This window comes from Leucopleurus acutus (assembly GCF_964270905.1).
Source record: "Leucopleurus acutus genome assembly, chromosome: 2".
Classification (NCBI taxonomy): Eukaryota; Metazoa; Chordata; class Mammalia; order Artiodactyla; family Delphinidae; genus Leucopleurus; species Leucopleurus acutus.
Window position 1 is genome coordinate 2,161,961 of NC_139143.1, and position 17,871 is coordinate 2,179,831.

At 60.9% G+C, this 17,871-nt stretch overlaps 1 protein-coding gene across 1 annotated transcript in view; it reads left to right on the forward strand.

The window, feature by feature from the left end:
- Positions 1-10,143: 10,143 nt before the first annotated feature.
- KIF21B (kinesin family member 21B) overlaps positions 10,144-17,871 on the forward strand; it is a gene marked incomplete at both ends in the record, with an annotated part of 39,891 nt that continues 32,163 nt past the window's right edge. The window contains one exon of the mRNA XM_082832571.1: positions 10,144-10,184. Within this exon, the coding sequence (XP_082688697.1) occupies positions 10,144-10,184 (41 nt within the window). The remainder of the gene's footprint in view (positions 10,185-17,871) is intronic.

The window sequence follows — 17,871 nt, forward strand, 5'->3', positions numbered from 1 at the left end:
GGGCGGGGCGCAGCTTGGGGGAGGGGTGGGCGCTGAGCCTCATGCCGGGTGCTGAGACCCAGGGGAGCCATCCCTGCCTTCTGGGAGGTGCGGAGCTCAGCTGGAGCATCTCTGGACCGAGGAGGCTGGGCTCGGTTTCAGGCCCTCCTCAGAGCGGGGTGGGGGGTGGGGGCGGGGCTCCCGCCCCAGCTGTGGTCCCGGTGCGTTTCCAGGCCCAGCTCTGGATGGGGCCGAGAGGTCCCTGAAGCAGGGGCATGGCTGCCCTCTGCAGGGTGAAGGAGCACAGCCTTGGAGCTGGACCCACCCGTGCGGCCCCGAGTCCCTCCACCTGCCTCCATGCTCTGATGCGAGGTGCTCACAGACCCTTTCAAGCTTCTGCCCCTCGCCCTGTACAGTGGGGATAAACTCCTACAGTGCAAGCTGCTGGAAGGTGTGAAAGTGACCTTGGAAGGGCCCGGCGCTCAGTGAGCAGCTGCTGTTTCAATTCTGTCGGACGCTGGCTGCAGAAAATCCAGAGGTTTCGACGGCAGGAGGCTGAGCGTCTCACAGGATGCTGGGCAGCTCGGCTCTCAGCCCAGCATCTCAGCGTCGGGCCTGGTCCTCCCACAGGCCCTGCAATTCTTAGCCGTAGCCCTCGGGTGTGGAGGCCGGCTCCACAGGTCACTAGAAAAGGCACTGACGACCCAGAGCTAACCTTGACCCAGTTTCTGGCATCTGATCCCAGTAACACGTCACTCCTGCCTTGGGACTGACGGCTTATGATGGCAAGTGACACTCCCCACTGCACCAAGGTTCCTGCTGCCGGTTTACCCACGAGGTGACTGAGGGGCAGCGTCTCCCAGCTGGAAGGGGCAGGGCTGGATTTGTCCCCGAGCTTTCTAATCCCATTGCTTCTTTTTCCTGTGCCACACTGCCGTCTCCTAAATGGAACTTAAATCCAGTTTAGTAAGCCAGGGAACAGAAGCGTTTTAAAAGAAGCCTGCCATAAATACAGAGGGTGAAATAATAATTCTGGTGTCGAACACGAATTCAAAAACGCTAGGATGTCAGAGCAGCACGTGGAGGGCCACAGGCGGGGGTTTGGAGGACTCAGAGGAGGGGGAGCTGAGGGCTGTTTGTTTAAATAAAACGATCAGCAGAGGAGATTCCACTGTGTTAAGAAAGGAAACCAAGACCCAGAGGAGGAAAGGGCCGTGGAGCCCAGCGTCTGAGTCCGTGCGAGAAGCCTGGTTCCAGAAGGAGGCCAGTGAGACCTGCAGACCCAGCCCAGCCCACTTCTAGTCGTGGGCCCTTCAAAATATCTCCACCAGCGGTGTCGTCATGCAGAGAATGATAACAGCTGACGTCATCAAGGCCGGTTCCGGTTCCTGCGGTGCCTGACGGACGCAATCTCACATTTAGCCTTTGCAACACCGTCCAGGAAGTGGGTATTGCTGTGGGGCCCATTCCGGGAAAAGCCAAGTCACTCACCCACCGAGAAGCAGTGAGGCCAGGTGTCCGACAGGGGCCTGGACGCTGCTCTTGAGCTGCCGGCACCCCGTATTATCGGGAGGATCGCAGGACAATCCCTGACCCAGTCCCACCTCGTCCTCTACTGATCTGGCCCAAGCCCCTTCCCACACCCCGCCAAGTGCCCGTCCAAGCCCACGCAGCCCCACGCGCTCAGCACCCCTCTGCACCCGGTAGCCCTCCGTCCTCCGTCTCAGCCGGGCCCCTCTGATGGCCCCAGGAAACTCTGCCAGCTAGAGGAGGCCACTCACCACCCAGTTCCACAAGAATGAAGTCACTGACACTGTGTCGCGGACCTTCGACACCCGCTGAAACGAGGTCAGAGCGACGAGGAATGGGGCTCTCTGTGCTTTGTGAGAAACTGGCAGAACAGGCCTCCAGAGAGTTCTATAGTTTCACACTTGATGAGCCCAATTTCGTGCATCTTCTCATACCCAGAAAAGCACTAAAGTCATCGTTGGAAGCATCCGCTCCTGGTGACGAGCAGCCCCTTACCGAGAGGTGTGCCTGAGTGCAGCCCCCCTTCTCCAAATCACAGACACGCTGACTCCCCCCTTCAGAGCTACGGAGAGCCTGTCTCCCGGGCTGGAGTCCTCCGTGAGTCCCCGAACAAAACTGAACTCACAGCTCTCACATCGTGCGCTTTTTTATTCAGTTGATAATTCTTAGCACTCACTTTTACCGTAGCACTTGTTACATTGTATCGTAACTAGGAGGCTACAGCTTGTTTTTTCCAGGTATACAGTGTTTCCCAAAGGTAGTAGATTTCTTTATCAACTTTGTGTCCCCAGCAAGGAGAAAAGGAAGGGAGGAAGAAAGGAAGAGAGGGAGGTGGGAAGGGCAACCGCCAGAGACACACTAAGTAAACCGCTAAACAACAGGCATTACATTGAATCGTTGGAAATTGCCAACATTCTACCCCTTTTGTCTACAAACAGGCAATGTGACAATATTTAACCTACTACAATGAGGGTGGGTTTCCCCACTGCCCAGCGCCACAAGCCCACCCCCGCCCCTCTGGGGAGCAGAGCCCCGCCTTTCGTCTGGGGGCTGTGTATGTGTGTCCTGATGTCCTGATCACACACATCGGCTGGGAGAGAGTCTCACAAGGTGGGCGCCAGGTCAGGGCTGTTCTCGGGCAGCGTGCGGGGGGGGGGGGGGGCGCTCCCGGCACCTGTCACCACTTGAGGGGCCCCCACTGACAGGGGGCCATGAGGAGTGTCTGCAGGGGGGCCCAGTGGCTTCTGCACCAGGCACTGTGAGTTTAACTGTCCTCCGGGAGCCCACCCCCTCCTCTGCCGGACCTAGGGGCACTCATCAGTCTGGCCTGGGGGTGGGAGGCAGACCTGGGCGCCCCTCCCCTCCGCATTTGTGCTAGTTCAGGTCCAGACTTAGACCCCCGAAGGCCCCCCAGGGCGGGCCTTCTCCTGGGATCCTCCAACCCAGTTTGGAAGTCAAAGAGGAAAGAAGTTCTTTCATGCTCTCCACACCCTCCCTCCTCCCTAATCCCGTCAAGGCAAAGAGTCCCCACTGTCAACTGGTACTGGAGTCAGGGATGGGGGGCGCCCCCCCCTCCCCGCGGGGACTCAAGAGATAATTTCACCTCAGGCTGATGCAGGCTGTCACGGTCAAAGGGCCTTTGAAATTCCCCTACAATTGTCCCGTGAGATTCAGCACACACACACCCTGGGGTGCTGGCACTCAAGACTGTCCACAGAATCTTCAGTCTGGCTGCATGTTTGGCGAGCCGGCACTTTAGAGGTTAATCCTGCGTGATCGCCCTCCACCGCCTCCCTCTCCTCCTATTTTTAACGTGTTAAATGCTCCTTTGCTGGCCACTGGCTCTGCAGCTTTTGGGTGAAGCAAAAAGCTATTAAAACGCAAGAAAAGGATGCTCCCTCCGGGACAGAAATCAAGAGCTCCCAGGCAGGGTGGGGTTATCTGTAATTTCACGAGAGGAAGCAGGAGGGGGATGGCTCCTCTGGGGCCCTGGCTAGGGCCGTCTCCCCCGCCTCACCAGGTGGGGCGGGGGCCTCCACCCCCACATCTCCTCTCTCGGGGTCCCCAGTCCTGTGGCCTCACCTCGCCTCTGGCTCCCCCAGCGCGGGTCCTGGCTGGCGTCCACCCTCCTTCTGTACATCCACCTTCCCTCTCTGTGCTCCTAATTCCCCACCACTGTCCTCCTGCTGGCGGAGGGGGACCCTCCGGGAGCCCGCAGGCCACATAGGGCCAGGCAGAGGGCTCAGCTAACCTTCAGGTGGCCAGGACTCCAGGTGACTGTCCTAGTGACCCGGGTAAGTCACCAGGCGCCCTGCACTTCTGTGTGAGCAATGAAGTTGGAGCAAATGACCTCTTTTAAAATCAGTTTGTTGAGCGATAATTAACTTATAATAAACTGGACATAAAGTACACAGCTGGATTGTTTCTGAAAAATGTCTACCCCCGTGGAGCTGCCAGCGCCACCAGGATAATAGCTATGTCCACCCGCCCATGATTTCTGGGTGCCTGTTGGTGACCCCTCCTCTGCTCCTCCCGACTCTGTTCGAGATCCTCCCCCAGTCAGGCACCCTCTGGGCCACTCGATGGCTCGGGCTGCATTTTCTAGATTTTCACCTCCGTGGACGTACAAGGCACGGGCTCTTCTGGGGCTGGCGTCCGCCACTCAGCACGGTTATTCTGCGGTTCATCCGCGCCCCATCATGTACCGATGGTCCTGTCCCTTTCATTGCTGAGTAGCGTCCGTTGTGCGATACTCCACATTTACCCTTTCATCCCAGTTCGGCGCCGCAAAAAGCTGCTAGGACACCCACATCCGGGTCTTTGCAGCAGGTGGCAGCTCTGCAGCTGCCGGGGCCCCACCACCCTTTTCCTCCACAGGGATCCGACTCAGGAGGAAGCAGGAAACCCTTGCTTGGGTTTGAACCCCGCTCTGCCACTTGTGGTGCGACCTTGGGCACCTCTCGGTGTCCTTCGTTCTACAGGGATGAGAGCTGCTCCCAGCTCCTCGGGGAGCCGGGAGGCGTACAGGACAGCCCAGACCTGAAGCGCTCTGCACGGCACCAAGCGCCACATTCAGAAATGGCAGCTGTTGGTACGGTGCCTCTGAGAAGTTGGATCGGTCTGGGGTCTCTGGGCAGTTACCCAACCCTTTGCGGCAGCCCTATTTCAGTGAGGGCTGAGGCAAAGGGTGACTTGAGCAGGGCCAGGCTTTGAGCTGGGGGTTAGCACAGGTGTGTCCTGACACCCACCTCCACGACCGTTCCTCGGCAGGCAATGGGCAGTGGCACTGAAAGGCCCTGGGGTTTTTCTAGTTGCTTTTCTTAGTGGTTCCCGAGGACCGCTGAGGGCGGCTCAGCACAGCCGGCCAGAGGTGGATGGGAAACCACGCTCCTTCGGTGAGTCCCCAGGAGCCAGCAATCTGCAAACATCACGGGGGGCGGAGACAGGTGGAGCAGAGAGGCTGCTACCCGCTTCTACCTGCCCACAAGGCTCCGTGCGGCACGGAGACCAGAAGCCCACAGGGGCGTCTGTGAGTCCGAGGTGGGCAGCTAGAGTCCTGGGAGGCTCTGGGCCCTCAGGCATCTTTCCAGACCAGAATTCTGGCTCTGCGCCCTACTAAGGACGTCAGTTCAGGTAGGGTGGGCTTTGCCAAGGTAACACACAAGCTCTGATTTCAGTGGCTGAACACAATGAAAGTTCACGCCTTGCGTACGCTCTGAACAACATCAACTTGTGTGCTGTGCCGGGGCGCAGAAAGCTTCCACCTACAAGTAATACGTGTGAGCTCTGGTCACATTTCATTGGTCAAAGGACGTCCCAGGGCCACGGCTAACACCAGAATGAGGGCATGCGGCCTGCCCTATGCCACAGGCAGAGGGCCGGAAATATTTGGTGGAGGCATTAATGACCACGACACTAGCCAAGTGACCTGTGAGCCCATTTCCTCTTCTGCAAACTGAGAACAATGACCGTATTTGCCTCACAGACTGTTGTGAGGATTATAAAAAACACACGTAACACCCTCGGCGCAGGGTAGCCCTGGGGCGAGTAAAATGAAATTCAGATGCTCCTCCAGGTGGCCCCCAGGGAGGCTGAGCCCAGGGGCATCCATGCTCTTCAGGGGTCTCCCACCTCTGCAGACACGTACCCGGCTACCGGGGCCCCTCCACCCAGCAGCCTGCAGAGGCCGGAAACTCTCCTCCTCCCAGATCAACAAGGACCCCCTCGGGTGGGCAGACCTCACCGCCACACCCCCTGCTCCCAGACTCACCCACACTCATCTCTGACTTCCTGTCAGTCTTTATGACAAATTCGCCCTCTGTCCAGTCAGAGGACGGGGGCGCATGAAAGAAGGGACGGAGATTCTACGGGAAATGAAGGAACTTCATTTCTCTGCTCTGTGGGGCCTCGTGCTGGGTGGTCCACCCAGGTTACCCCTTTCTGACCTCATAATAGACCACGATGAGGGGCGGGGCATGTGAGCGTCCTCGTTTTGAGGTTAGGGAACTTGCCCAGGTCACCCAGCTTCAAGTGGCAGAGCTGGACCTGAACCCACATCTCTGTGACTCCGGCTTCCAGGCTGTCTTCTGCTATTTTGTGCAGACTTTACTTTTACACAAGTCATGAGCTCACACAGGCTCGGGCATTCGGCCTTCAGGTCCTATCACGCTGTGGTGGAAACTGCCCCCTCTGGGGCTTTTGGCGCCAGCTCAGAGGCTGACTGTGTGACTCTGGACAAGTTGCTTCACCTCTCTGGGCCTCAGTTTCCTCACCTGAAGATGAGGAACTAGCTGTTGAACTAGATGACCTTAGGGACTCTAGGATTCTGGGACATTGAGGCTGCCCGCACCTGCTCCCGCCTTGGGCTCTAACATTGTATTAGAAAGCACTGCAGAGAGGAATGGACGAAGACCCGGTATTTGAGGTTACGTGGTGTATTAAACCCTCATCAACATCTGAAACCAAAAGTAGTGTGGTGTTGTTTTTTAAAGAGACTGTTGGGTATTTGGAATCCACAGCAGTTCTCTCTTTCTTGCTATTTATAACAAATTCTGGTTTCCTCTATGGCTAAGTCTGTCTCCTTCCATAACAGGGGAAGTCAGGCTGTGCCCTCGCTGAGCAGAGGTCCCCACGTCTGCACTCCAGTAGGCCCTCTCTGGGGTTCGGAGCTCCTGCTGGCGAGCAGGACTCTGGGCTCTGTCCTCGGCTGGGCCGCCTGCCAGCAGGGTGGGCTAAGGCCTGATCTCCCAGGAACCCAGCTGGGCAAGCCTGGGGGCTGCAGCTGGAGGCCGGGAGCTCTGTATCCTGCACGCCCAGAACTCCAAGTCGACGCTCAGATACTTCCTCCAAGTGCCAGGGCCTGGTGCTAATGCTAAAGAAGAACCACAGAACGGGACTGAAGTAAAGGCCGCCATCGGGGAGCTTTCTAGGGCCTAAGGGTATCTCGTAGGTGTTCTGATTTGCTACTGTAGGGTTGAGAACCAGGCCGACCTGAGCGATCTGGGCCAGATGGCTGCCCCCAGGTGCTGCCGGAGTATTGTCACCGCAGTAGCCCGGGAGCCTCCTGCCGCGGAGCTCCCCTCACAACTCCCCAGGGTCCCATCTGCCCAGACGCCCACCGCTCCCGTCAGGAGAGATGATGGAGGTCCAAGACGCTTGGGGGAGGGCCTCGGCTGGGGACAAGAGCTGAGGCTCAAACTGCAGTCCAGTAGGGGGAAGGATGGGGCCAAACACAGGGTAGCGTGTGTGTGTGTGTGTGTGTGTGTGTGTGTGTGTGTGGAGGAGGGGAGATACGCATCATGCGGAGAAGCCTCAGGGTTTGGGAAGGAGGGGAGAAAAGAGGGGCAGCGGGAGGAGGGGGTGAGGTGAGAACACACCTGAGGAGGAAGCAGGGCTGTGCTGAGGCTGGACACCCACTAAGAGGGCGGGCGCCCTCCTGGGCTTCCCCGGCCCTGTAACTAAATCTGCCCAGTCTGTGGTTTAGGCCTACTTACTACCCCTTGGATCCCCATCTGACCTTCTCGCCTCTGAGGGCAGCAGCTCCAGGAGTCTGGACATCTAGCTGCGCTGCTGCTCCCTGGTGGCCCAGGAGGGAGCCTCCCTGAGGCCCTGACCTCTAGGAGGCCTGACTTTCCATCCCATGTGCCTCCCTGCTCCTCCTGGCTCGACACCCTGTGACCTGGAGGGATGGGGGGGGGTGGGGGGCTGGGGAGACAGCGGCTCTGGCGCCATTTCCCAGCAGTGAAACTGTGAGTCAGAAGGTCACCTACTCTCGGAAGTCAGAGAGGACCTCTGGAGGCAGGAAACCAGAGTCGGGCCCCAGAGAAGCCCAGAGTCTGGTGGGCAGGAGAGCAGCTTTGCAAAATGCAACGTTGTCAAAAAAAAAAAAAAAAAATGCAACGTTGTCATCCGAGAGCACAAGCCTGGAACACAAGCTGGGGAGCTGTGCTCCCTGCGCAGCTGCTCGGAGGTGATCTGGGAGGCTGGAACCCGACACATGAGGTCAAGTCCTGGGTCTGTTGCTTATACGCTGGGTGAGGCGCAGTGTCCCTGTCGGCAAAACTGAAGAAGAATAAAGCCTAGCTCACAAGGTGATGAGTGTGAAATGAGAACGTGCACGTAAAGTACCTCGTTTGTGTAGCTGGTCCCTAAATGACAGTCTCCTCCCCACCTTATCTTGGTTGGAAGAGAATGTGCAGGATCGCACTCAGCACTCTGCTGGCCTCCTGCTCTGGCCGGAGAACCTACCTGCTGGCCCCAGAAAGACCTTCCTCTAGGTTCCAATGCTAGTGGAAGGTGCAGGAGCCCCCCGGGCTCCCCCACTCCCCTGCCCCTCCTCCACCCTGGGGCACTGCTGGCGGGCGCTGCTCTCTTCCATCAGGACTGGGTAGGGAGTCGGTGGCACTGATTTCCCCCTGAAATGTGCCCTAGAAATTATCTTTATTTTTTGGTTTGACCATAGTAGGTCAAACCAAACTGGGATCTGGGCTACGGACGGAGCAGTTATCTGCGGGTTGGGTGGGGGAGGGAAAGAAAGGGGGATGGCACCAAAGCTGCATCCTCAGCCCCTAGGCCATACCCTCTCCAAAATCTCTGGCATGGTTTCGTCATCTGTGGGTGATGCAAGAGGCTTGGAGCCAGACTCCCTTTCCTCCCCCGCCGCCCCCCCGCCCCCCTAGAGCGCTCCTTCCACATCTGGAGCTGCAGCTGGGTCCTCCTCTTGGGCGCTTTCCAGGGAGGGAGCTGCTTGAAGTGGGCGGGGGGCGGGGAGGGCAGCTGGTGAGGGGCCCCGTGAATGGCCCCAATGTTGGGAGCTGGGGGCAGGGAGACGGGGCCGGGCTCAGATGGAGGGCAGAGGGCCTGGAAAGGCCACTGTGACTTCCCACGGCACTGGCCACCGCCATCACTGCCCCGTGTTTCAACTTCCCAGGGCTCCCCTTGTCCTTTATACCCAAGCGAAGGCAGCTGCCCTCCACACCCCCTTCCCACTCACCTCCGCACAACCTCTACCCAGGTGCCCGGAGCTGAGTGTCCGCTTTGTTCCCTGTCTCCCTGGGGCAGCTCGGGCCTCTCACATTGACCCTCTGCCCCCACGGCCACAACAAGCAGAGTGTGAGCCAGGCGGGGAGAGGGGTCATCTGTGGGTCACAAAGGTCACTGGAGCCTCCGTGGTCTCACAGAAGGGAGGGGCCGTCTGGCCGGGGATCAACCCAAAGATGAACTTTAGGGTTCACCTAAAGTTGTAGGGAAGGGTGCAGGGTGGAGGTGGAGGGAATTTTAGTTAGACACTAGCAAGAATCCCCCTCAATAAAGGCTGGCAAATTCACTGGAATAAATGTAGAAGGGAGGCTTTCCGGGCGCTTTCAGAATACAAACCGCCAGGCGCTGTGGGACCCTTTGCAGAGAAGCGCTGGGCCCAGAGACCCGGGTTCTTACCCTGGCTTAGCCACTAACTCCTGTGTAACCTCGGTAGTTCCCCTCTCTGCGTACCGGCTTCCGCATTAATGGGCTGGGGTCCCACCGAGGCTGAGGGTCTGCGGCTCCGGGGTCCGAGGCTCCGGCGCGGTCAGCTCCTCCGCCCGCGTCCCTCCGCGCCCCCCAGGCCACCTGGCCAGGCCCCCAGCAAACGTGTGGACATGAGGCGAGGGGTTCCTTTAAAGGCTTCCGCCCCGCCCCTGCAGCCGGCTCGGGCTTTCGATTGGTGCATCAGCCTCGGGGGCGGAGCTAGGGGCGGAGCCGGGACTGGTTCGGGGGCGGAGCCTCCGCCGGGCCGGCCCCCGCCCCCTTTGTTCGTGCGGCGGCGGGAGGCGCTGCGGGGCTGGACGTGCGCGCGCGGGAGCCGCGTCGTGGGGAGCGGGTCGCGCCCGGGCTGTCAGCTGGCTCCGCGCCGCCGCCCGATGGCTCGAGGGGGCGCGCGGGCCCGGCCCCGGGGGCCCTCCGCCGGCCGCGTGTGAGCCCTCCGCCGGCCGCCCGCGAGCATGTCACCTCCAGCCGCCGCAGCCTCCGTCCGCAGCGCCCGCGCCCTCGCCTCTAGCAGCCGCAGCCGCAGCCGCAGCCGCAGCCGCAGCCGCCGCCCGGGGCATTGGCCCCCAAGCCCCCGCCCCTGATCGACTCGGGACCCGGCGCCGAAGCACCATGGCGGGCCAGGGGGACTGCTGCGTCAAGGTGGCCGTCAGGTAGGACGGGCGGCGGGGCGCGTGCGCGGAGGACTCGGCTTTGTCTCGCGTGGGCGCGGGGCGGGGGTCCGGGGGTCCCGGGGAGCCGCTCGACCCGCAGTCGGCGTCCGCGGAGGTCGGGCTGGCCAGGCTGGGGGGCGCCGCGTGCTGGCCCGGCCCCCGCAGGGATCGGCGGCCCCGCGGGCGGCTGGAGGTGGCTTTGTTTGGGTGGTAATTTCGGGCCCCTCTTGGGAGCCCTTAATGATCAGAAAATCGAATAAACAAGGAAATCCGGTATTTCGCACCCAGCCCTGCCCGGGCCGGAGCGTCTGTGTTTCCTCTTCGCCTCCCCGCGGGCTGCTGTCTCATGCGGGCACAGTGGATGGGGGGAAATTTCCCTGCATCCACCCTAGCCGGCTGGTCCTGCGCTCATGGTCCAGCTGGGGAGGCAGCACGTCGCCCCCGGGCCGGTTCCGCAGACAAAGATCGAGTGCTGCACGAATGGAAGGGCTGGGATGGGGCCTTGGCCCTCCTTGGGGAGTCCGCCGCTTTGGAGAGAACCCTGCCGGCCCTGTCCCAAGAGGGGCTGGGGCTGGGAAGGGAGGATGGGGTGTCTCCGAGGTTCTGCCTCTGAGAGGGCAGGATGCTGTGACGCTGATGCCCATCTTCAGGCCTTCAGACAGAACTGAGCGGGGCAGGGCCGCATGGACTTACCTGGGACTTGAAGGGACATAGAGGCAGAAGTGAGGTGGGCAGAGGACAGGGCACCTGGAGGTGCGGGGCTTTGTGTTGGGTGGGGACACTTCACGCCATGTCACCCCTCCATTTTTGATTTGGGCTTTTCTCTTTGAGGGGGTCTGATGGTGGGAGAGTGCCAGTCTGGGACTGATCACCAATGAAGGGATGGTGGAGGACATCATTCAGCCCTGTGTGATGGGGGTGGGAGTCTGAGACCGGGTCTAGGGTGGGTCTGAGCAGGTCTCTGGTTTCCCTGGGTTGTAGATGACCCAGATTCCAGGATTCCAGGGCAGTCACTCGGAGATGCCTATGGAAAACACCCCAGGGCAGGTGCCACCACCCTCTCCACACACACACCAGCCACCTGGCCAGCCCTCCGCAGCCCGGAGAGGGTCCGGGGACTGCTGACCACAGCTCTGGGGTTGAGGGAGGGAGACCGAGGTGCCCTCCCCCCACGTCCCCCGCTGCACTCAGAGCATCACTGGGCACAGACTTGTTGGCTCCGGACAGCCTGAGACAAAGAGGAGCCCCAAAGGTGCCCGGTGGGCTGGCTGGGCGGGGCCGGGCTGCTGCGTGGCTGACTGTGCGGCAGGATCCCCTGGAGGGGCGAGGGCGAGGGCACGGTGTGGGTGGGAGTGTGGGAGTGGGAAACGTAAATAAGACAGCTGCAGCAGAGTGGGAGAGTCTGGGCGCATCATAAAAGGAAACTGAACCGGGCCTGGGAAGGAGGGCCTGGGAAGGAGGGCACTGGGGGTGCCCCTCCCAGGGGGCTTTCCTTTAGACTCCATCTTACCCGAGAGAGCCGAACAAAGCGCCCCCCCACCCAGCAGGGCCCCCAGGCTAGACTGGGGCAGCGTAAGACGTGGGAAAGCCCATGGCCTTGGCACCTTGTGCAGAGTGAGGAAGAGCTGGTGTTCCTTTCCCACCACCGCCAGAAGTTCCCGGGACCCTTCCCACCCAGAGGGCACCGTGCCTGCCCACTGCTCCAGCTTCTGCCAGTGACAGGCGTCATCTCTGCTTCCATGGAGATGGCCTTGGGGGGAGCCGGACGCCCCCACTCCTTGCCTCTGTTGCTGATCTGGTTGGAGGGGTGGGGAGATTTGAGCATCAGAAGAGCCGGGCTTGCAGGCCCTCCTGGAAGGTGAAGGCCCCACCCACTCCTCCCCTCCCACCCCAGCCCAAGCGCCCAGCCAGGCACACGCCAGACCTCCGTGTGCAGCTGGCCGTGGAGGGCAGACAATGCCTGGACAGAGCCCAGTTTCTAATCACAAAGCTGAGGACAGGACCTGGCTTGGGCTGGGGCTGGGACGGGGAGCAGATGGTGCCACTGGGAGGCTGTAGGGGAGAATTCTCCGGGCTTTGGGGTCCCCTTCAACCCCCCATCCCCACCCTCGGCAATCGCTTGTCCCACTTAAAGGACTGGGTGGTGGGCTGGAGTAGCGTAGAGCATTGCTGGGAAGCCCCAGGGATTTGGAATTGCCAAGAGCCTAGCCCAGCACGCGCTGAGCTGTCTTTTTGGAAACCCTTTCTTATATCTAACTGAGAATAACTAATGGCAAGCCCTGGGTCCAACTCTTGAGACAGGGAGGCTGGGAAAGAGACAGACTTGGTCTGGGCGGTGGCGGGGTGGGGGTCGGGTGTCGTGTGTATGTGTAAGGGTGGAGGTCCGGGAGCTGCTAGACTAGGTAAGAGGTGCTAGGCCCAGGGCTCTTGGCCCTATAATCTCTCCGGATGAGGATCAAAGCTGGCTTGTCTGCGGAGCCACGGGGAAGGCCAAGGGGGTGCAGAGCCAGAGGAGGCGACTTTCAGGACCTGGGGCTGTGGGATAAGGGGAGAAGGTGTGCGTGTGAGCAGACCCCAAAGCCCCACCCCAGGCCACCCTGGAGTCTGGCCCATCTGCCCCCAAGCTCTGCACCGAGACTCCCAGGCCAGCCCCTCCAGCCTGCCCCGTGATACGTTTATCCATAAATCCCCTCGTACGATAAGGACTCTCTCAGCTCCGAGGCTGGCCTAGGGGCCTGCTTCTACCTGGGGCCGGGGTTTGGGGGGGGACCCTGGGGACAGCTGACTTGCCCCAGGCTGCAGAAATATAGACCTGACTAGTGGGGGGAGAAGGGGAAGGGGTGGCTGTTAAGAAATGCCAGTTGGCAAAGTTGAGATTGGGGAAGGAAGCCAAGTCACGTGGTGCATTTATTTAAGACCCTTTCAAGCCCCCAGCTCTGAGCCCCCAGCCCTCGGGGAGCCCTGAGGGTGGCCTAACCCCCTTCCCCCTTATCTTTGCCTGGTTTCCTTAAGCTTCCTTCCTTAGTCTGCTAGGGTGGGGATGGGGGCTCTGCCGGTTCCACATCCATCCCTGGACACTGCAGGGTCAGGCAGGGGCTGGAAAGGGCATGGGGCGCACCAGCCAGGGGCCCCGGGACAGTCAGATGGCACCCCTGCTCTCTCCCTCGGGTTCTGTAGCTGCAGGTATTCCCCTGGATCCAGGCTCCTCTGAAGTCTTAGTGTCCGTCTAAATTTTGAATCAAGAGAATCGGTGGTTTGGGACAAATACACTGAAGACAGAAAAAACTGAGTGAGGGTGGGGATGCCGTGCCTCAGAAACCCCCCTTCCCCGCCCCCTGCCCCCACTCTGGCGGAGTCCAAGGCCAGTCAGGGCCAACCAGTGCCGCCTGTGGCCCCTCCTGTCCAGTTCACAGACCTGGGAAACTGAGGCCCAGGCAGGGCCTCCTGTGGCCAGTGGAGACCTGAGAGTCCTGGTGGCGGGCTTCTGCTGCAGAAATAGGGCTTATGTCATCACCAGGAAGTGCAGTGTAGTAACCGCAGGCCCCGGAAGTGTGCCCCCCACCCCGCCCCAGCCAGCCTGCCTGATTGGCTCTCAGCCTTTGAAGACCTCATAGAGGGGGGTGGGGGCAGGGGCTGAGGAAGTGGCAGAGGTGACATGTTCCTGGCACCCTTATTCCTACAGCTGTGCGGGCAGAGGGCAGGGCTGGGGCCCACGAAGTCGGTTACTGGCTGGGTCGTGGGGCCCCATTTCTGTTTCTCCTCTGGGCCTCAGTTTTACCCACTGTAGAATGGGATCAGCGCTTTGTTCTGGTTTGGCCATTTGTGAAGAGGAGCGGTTTGGATGCAGTAGAAGGTGGCCGGTCCTTAAAGGGTGACTCTTGAGAAGCTAAGTGCGAATGAAATGTTTTAAAAATAAGCCCTTGGGCTTCCCTGGTGGCGCAGTGGTTGAGAGTCCGCCTGCCGATGCTGGGGACAAGGGTTCGTGCCCCAGTCCAGGAAGATCCCACGTGCCGCGGAGCGGCTGGGCCCCTGAGCCATGGCCGCTGAGCCTGCGCGTCCGGAGCCTGTGCTCCGCAACGGCAGAGGCCACAACAGTGAGAGGCCCGCGTACCGCAAAAAAAAAAAAAAAAAAAGCCCTTAAAGCGTATCTAAGCGGTGTCTCTCTAGGTTAAGCCACAGTGACTGTTAGGTAAAAAGAGGAATTCACCTCCAGCCCTTGGATTGATTGATTGATGATTGATTGCAGGAAGCTCGCTGTGATGGAAGGACTGAGCAGGGAGGGCGGGGCTGGGCGCTGTCATTTCCTGCACGCTCACTGAGCGCCAGGTGTCACGCCTGCGTTGTCCCACGGAAGCCCGCGAGGTGGTGGATGTCATGCGCGTGGTGGAGATGGGCACAGGCTCACAGCCGTAAATGGAGGCGTCTGGATTTGGACCCGGGGCACCCTTGCTTCCAAGCACGTGCTCCTCACCCTGCTCCACGTGGCCTCGTCATCCGGCTGCTGATTCGCTCTTTCTGGGCACCTCTGTGCCTCCGTTTCCTCCAGCCCTTTCCGCACGTCATGACCGTGACCGCGAACGCGGGAAGGTACTCGGGGAGGCACACAGGGCTGCGCAGATGTGGCGGGTGAGGCCGGCTGGGCCTTCTTTGTGGGCTGCCTGTCCCCACGTGCTCCTAGTTTGGGGGAGTTCCTCCCCCCCCCACTGGGTGGGAGCCACCCTTCTCCCCTTTCCTGGGATTCACGCAGCTGCCCCCGGAGTTTGTTTCCCTGCCTGAGTGCCACCTCGCCACCCTCTAGGGAAGTTCCAGGACGGCCGAGTCTACACCCGCCCCCACCCCAAGGGTCCGTGGGCTCCTGTCTCTCTCCTTTAACCGCTAGCCCAGCAGCTCCTTAGGAGGAGGCAGGGCCCTGAGAGGCTGCCGGGCTTCCTGCTGGGGCGGGGATGCTCGGCCTTGACCCCGGGGGCTAATTCTCTGTCCCAGGGGGATGGGGCAGTGGAGCTCAGTGGCAGGGGCCACGGAGCCCACAGCCCGTGGCAGCACTGTTGGCTGCAGCGTCCTGTCCTCTGGAGCACTCCCTCTCTCCCCTTGGCTGCTCTGCGGGTGGAAGGGATGGAGGGCCACGGTTCCCCATCCCCAGACCCCCGGATGCCTGAGCCCCTACCCCTCTGCCATCCTCGGTGGAAGCCCACCATCAGAGTGGTGGCAGAGGCCACCAGTCCTTCCTCTAGGCCGGACTGGTCCTTCCTGAGGCTGGAGTTAAGGTGCCCCGAGGAGAGCCTGGCAGGGTGGCTGGGGACCAGGGCCAGCGGGGTGGGGAGAGGCTCAGGCCAGGTGCCTGTTGCTGTGCATTCCTCAGCAGGGGAGTGTCCCCAGGGCCCAGTCCCCACTGAGCTGTCCCCCACCAGATGCAGATGCCGGCACAGCTCTGGACTCTGCCGCGTCTCCTGGGAGGTCATGGGAAACCCCTGCCAGATGCCCCGGGATGCCGGAGCACAGCTGAGCGGGCTTCCCTGAGCTGGGAACGCCCTCTGGCCAGGCCCTGAGCTGCCGCTCATAGGCTCACAGGCCTGCAGGCTCGCGTGGCCAACAGCAGGCAGGGGCCTGTGAAGCTCCGGATCGGGTCTGGCCGCCCTCGGCCCCTCCTCGCTCCAGCTCCTGCCCTCCCAGCCCCTGCGCCCGCCTGCTTCCTCCCCCGGGCCCGCTTCGGCTGTTCTAGGGGTGCCTGGGCCCAGCTGAGATCCCGATGCCCTGGGGGGGTGTGGATAAGACTCCCCGCGCCCTCCCCCATTGGACGGCCTGTCTGGCTATTCCTCAGAAGTCAGTGGCCAGAACCCTGGGATGAACAGAGAGAGAGAGAGAGAGAGGTTAAGGGCATCCTCAGGAGGGAGTAGGGTTGGTGTGCGGAGCCCCAGGTTTCCTGTAGGTTCCCTCTGAGTGTCTGCACCACTCCCTGTGCTCCCGGGAGGATGTGTGAGGGCAGAAGTAGGCAGAGGGGGCTGACAGACCCCTTTCACCAGGCTGAGCCCTGTGAACCCATGCCCTTTGACCCTGCCGCACAAAGCCTTCTTGTTCGGGGGTTCAGAGCCAGTCTTTTCCTTGCGGCAGCCTCAGGAAGGCTGGGCTGGGGAGGGTCTGGGAGGCCAGGAGAAGGGCCGGTGGGGGGACACCAGGGCCCTCTGGCTGTCCCGGGGCTCCCCACACTGCACCCCTGCAGCTGAAAGGGCCAGCACCCCAGGCTGGACCTGCCACCCTGCTTCAGAGAGGACTGGCCCCCACGGGAAGACGCCTTCTCTGCGCTAAGTCGGCTAAAGCCCCGCGGGTGTCTGGGAGGCAGACTCCCCAGAGAGAGCAGGGATTTTGCTTCCAGCCGCCCTCCCGGAGCTGGCAGGCTGCCACGGTGGGAGGAGGAGGGAGAGGAGAGGACGCCTGGTAAAGTGGGTGCGGGTGTCCTCTTTCTGCCGCGGAGGGAGGTGGGCGCCGTGCTCACGCAGGGAAGCAGCCTTCTGCGTCCTCGGCCCCCTGCCTCCCCTGCCCAGGCCTTGGCCTTCTTCACTACGGAATGGGAAAATGCTTCCCCAGCAGACAGCTCTCAGCCCTGCTGGCAGCTGGCAGCAGGATCATCTTTCTCCAGCCCACCTCTCTCCGCGCCAGGGCTGCTTAGAGGGTGAGGCCAGACTGGGCACAGTCAGGCTCGGTTTGAATTTCACCTCCACCATTAGGAGTGTGTGACTTCGGGCTTGTTCAGATTCTCCTTTCTGGGCCTCAGTAAAGATGGGTCTTTACACATGACATGTGTTCATGCATGTAAAGGAGCTCCACGCATAGGTTCTCAAAAGATATTAGGCACTGTCCTTATCAGATGAGGCTCGGGTGGTGTCAGTGACCATGATTCCAGAGGAGGAAGGTTGCACATTCTTCCAGGCTCCCCTTCCCAGGGCTCCACAGCCTTTGCAGGCGGGAAGTTCCTCCTGCCAGCTTATCTGAATCCCTCCCGCTGTAGCTGATTTCCCCTTTGGTCTGGCTGTGTCACTGATGGGGACGAGGTGATCCCTGGCAGGTCATGGCATGGCTGAGTGATCTGGTGGGCCAGGCAGACAGGAGGTCCTGGGGCTCCTCTCGGTGTCCCCTGCCCCCCCCCCCACACACACGACGGAGGCCACGACAGCCCAGCTCCAGATGAAGCCATGCACGCCGACTGTGGGCTGGCCTGAGGAGGGGAGGCCGTGAAATCTGGGCCACCTTGGGAGCAGCACACCCCAAGACGGGGCGCTGGGTGTCCTTACTTCTCTGGGCCTCCCTGGGCTGACCCACTTGCCCAGGGGCTCCTATTCAGGGTTCCAGAAAGGTGTTAGGGGGTCCTGAAGGAGAAAAGAGCAGATAGGCTTATATCCCTGGGGCTTTTTCCAAAGGGACTAACTAGTCACATGGGTGACCGTGGCCATCTGAGGGGAGATTCTCTTCCGGGTCTGTGGTTCTCAAAGACTTCAAGGTGAGGCCTGAGAGGGTGTCTCCCAGCCTGGAAGCCCCCAGAGTGACATTACTCACCGGTGGGCAGCTGCATGCGGGCTGATTCTCCCTCCTTTTGCACTGAATCTTCAGGCCCACAGCCAGGAAAGGTGGTCTTCCTAGAAGACGTTGTTACTAATTAGCTGTGTGACCTTGAGCTGCGTTAATTCTCTCTGAG